The sequence below is a fragment of the Mandrillus leucophaeus genome, unplaced genomic scaffold (genome assembly GCF_000951045.1).
Source record: "Mandrillus leucophaeus isolate KB7577 unplaced genomic scaffold, Mleu.le_1.0 Scaffold359, whole genome shotgun sequence".
Taxonomy (NCBI): Eukaryota; Metazoa; Chordata; class Mammalia; order Primates; family Cercopithecidae; genus Mandrillus; species Mandrillus leucophaeus.
In genome coordinates, this window is record NW_012103798.1 from 1,770,457 (window position 1) to 1,773,991 (window position 3,535).

General features: G+C 40.0%; 1 protein-coding gene across 1 annotated transcript in view; it reads left to right on the plus strand.

Moving 5' to 3' along the window:
• The window catches only part of LOC105546400 (chromosome unknown open reading frame, human C14orf37), a 339,900-nt gene that overhangs the window by 231,463 nt on the left and 104,902 nt on the right, over positions 1-3,535 (plus strand). The window contains exon 6 of the mRNA XM_011989586.1: positions 1,117-1,374. Within this exon, the coding sequence (XP_011844976.1) occupies positions 1,117-1,374 (258 nt within the window). The remainder of the gene's footprint in view (positions 1-1,116; positions 1,375-3,535) is intronic.

Consider the following 3,535-nt stretch of genomic DNA (forward strand, 5'->3'; position numbering starts at 1 on the left):
TGGGGGAGAATTACCTGTTGCAGTAACTGCTGTGCCGAGAATCAAGGGGAGAGACCAAAGGGAAGGCCTTCTGTGAACTTTGTGGGCACTTACCAGGGGCTTCAGGGGTGCATCCATGGTGAGGATGGGGCCTTGAAGTGTTGCTAGGAGATTAACATTGGTGAAACAAAATGAAATTGGGGATCTTATGTTCCTTAAACCCACTCCACTTGAAGCATTGAAAATGACAACTTGTGGTGAAGTGCCGTGGCTCATACCTATAATACTAGTATTGTGGGAGGTAGAGGGAGGAGGATTGCTTGAGCCCAGGAATTTGAGACTACGGTGAACCATGATCATGCCACCGCACTCCAGCCTGGGTGACAGAGCAAGACTCCGTATCAAAAAAAAAAAAAAAAAAAAAAAAAAAAAAAAGAAAACGGCAAATTGTGAATGTTAACTCTTACAATGAAGATAATGGGATAATGGTAATTTTTAATGTGTTGCCTTTCTGACCACTCCTGGTGAATATCCCATTTCCCAATTCCTTTAGAGTTGGATTGAGAATGTTGATGCAATTATTTCCAGTTTCTTGGATTACTCTTCCTTAGAGAGAACAAGATCCAAGAGTGAATTTATGTGCTCCTTACTTAACATTGTTGTGAGTTCTACTCACTGATGTGGATGAATAGAAAAAACCATGCCAAAATAATGAATTGTCTCCTTTAACATTATGAGCTATAAAGGGATGGGAACAGCTTCTTTTAAGTTCTGTTAGTATCCCAGTGTGCTAACTGATAAACTTTTAATGATCTCCAGAAAACAGCAAGGGGATGTTCACTACCCTTGTAAATATAAATGACTTTAATAACAAATCATATTACTTGAACTTTGACTCCCGGTAAACATGACACCTGATACTGAGCTGACATAACTATGGTTTTGAAAGTTTAAACTCTAGGACATGTGGTGGGTGTATAATCCTACAAAGTTCACATTGTCTGACTTTGGCTATAAAGATGTGTTTCAAAAGGCCAAACAATTATTTTGTAGTGTTTGGATCATTTCCAAGGATTCATTTGTTTCAGCATAAACTCATTTTATGTTTATGCTTCCCTTTGATTTCTTTTTGCCTAGAGGGAGAAGACGACGAGGATGAAGAAGACGAAGAAGATGAAGATGAAGAAGAGGAAGATGAGGAAGAAGATGAGGAAGATAAAGATGCAGACTCGCTGGATGAGGGCTTGGACGGTGACACTGAGCTGCCAGGTTTCACCCTCCCTGGTATCACATCCCAGGAACCAGGCTTAGAGCAGGGAAACATGGACCTGTTGGAGGGAGCTACCTACCAGGTGCCAGATGCCCTCGAGTGGGAACAGCAGAATCAAGGCCTGGGTAAGAGTCATGTGTATTTCCCTTTTCCTCCCTTCTCCCCTCCTTTTATATTTCTAAGATGACAGCCTTCTTTCATTGCCATCTGTTGTACAGAAAAATGGATTTTCTGTGTTTATGGGTAGTTTCTACATTTATGGGTGGTTAAGAATATAAGTGTAAACTCATCGAAGAAATAACTGATAATTAAAAATTAAAAATTGTCAGTTTATTTCTTCGATGAGCCATGATTTTTCTATTCAGTCTTGTGGTTGCATTACCTTGTCAAACACAATTTCATTTCAACAGCTAGGGTGGTCAGACCACTCCATGCTCACCCTCTCTTATTTGTGGCCTGTGCTTGTGGTAAGAGACTTGGAGGATGCAGGCTACTCCTCAGCTCTTCCTTCCACATCAGCAGGGAAGCTCCCCAGTCTGTCCTTTTCCTCTCATCAGAGGGAGACACTCTTAAGCTCTCAGTGACTCCTTGAGGCCCTATTCCCTTGACCTGAGGTGAAGTAATCTCTTCTCCAAAGAAACTCTTCCTAAAATGCTCCTAGTCTTTAACAGCTGGGCACACTGATTCCTTCAGTGTGGCAGATGTTAGGTTTAAGTGTCACAAAAACTGGTAAAAGTACTAGTTTTGGGGATATGTCATTGAAAACTTGGAAGTTGGTCTGGGCCTTTGCTCTGAATGTGATTCCGGGAGTTGCACTCTATAGATTGGCATATACGTTGTAGTTGAAATGTAGCTGGGATTTCCTGTGGAATATGCTACAGAAAGAAGATAAAAAGGGATGGGCTTCCAGTGGACAGACAACATTTCTTGAATTACTTTCTGGCCAAATTCAGCATGCATTGGGCAATGATTACTTTAAAAACATGTCACATGAAACTGGTAAAAACTTATAAGGGTATCAAAATATTATAATATCAAAATACTATAAAACAAACACAAAATAAGATGAACTTTGGTCTGTGAACAAGTGAATGAATATTTAGTCTGAAATCCTTCTGTTCTACATGAGCAGGATTGAAATGAATGAAATAAGATACAAAATACAAAGATAACTTATACAGAACAGGTTGAAAACAGACAAAAATCTACACATAGAGTGACTCCTTGGGTTGTGCACAACTTTATAATATGGAGGTATCATGTACAGTTAAACAGCCTTTCAGTATGGACGGGATGGATATTCAGACACTCTAGCACTTTATTGGAGAGAGGAGTGAGGAAGACAGGGTTGCCTTAGCATAGAATTAGGAACATCATATGGCATCTACCCTGGATTGTGGTCAAAGAAATGAAGTTTCACCACTTATGAAGTGGACTTGCCATCTGTGAGTAATTATAAGTAATTGGAGGGTCTTAGAAAACTATAAGGAGGCTCTGAATCAAGGCTAAAATGATCATTTGGGCTGTGGTATGATCATGCTCCTCAATGCAAATTTACCACTGAATAGGAGTCAGGTTTTTAAGGAATCAACTTTACTGAGGTATATATTATACACAATAAATTGCACCCACTGAAAGCGTACGATGTGATGAGTTTTGGGAGTTACATATACCCATGCAACCCCCATCACAATCATGCTGCAGAGCATTTCCATCATCCCACCACCAGTGATTCCTCATGTCCCTTTGCAGTCCATCCCTCCCTCAGCCCCCAACCCCAGGTAACCACTGGCCTTCTTTGGTCACTATAGATTCATTTGCATTTTCTAGAATTTTGTACTAATGACATCATATGGTATATACCATTTTGTGTCTGGCATAGATCACTTAGCATAATGATTTTGAGATTCAACTATGTTGTATGTATCAGTAGTTTGTTCCTTGTTATATATAACATACACATGTGTACACACATGCATACACTCACACACATGTCCACACACACATATAGATAGCTGACTAGTATTCAATTGTATGGATATGCTATGTTTTGCTCATCTGGTCACCTGTTGATGAACACCTGCGTTGTTCCCTATTTTGGCTAATAGCAGTTAAATTTTAAGGCTTGTCAGGCTTGAGGCTTAGGACAAAAAGATCTATTTTCCTCCTGTCCTGACTCCTGATTTCAGTCCCTTTGGACAACTAAAGTTTCTTTGTTTCTTTCCTTCTTCTTTCCTTCTTTCCTTCTTCTCTCCTTCTCTCCTTCTTTCCTTCCTTCCCTCCCTC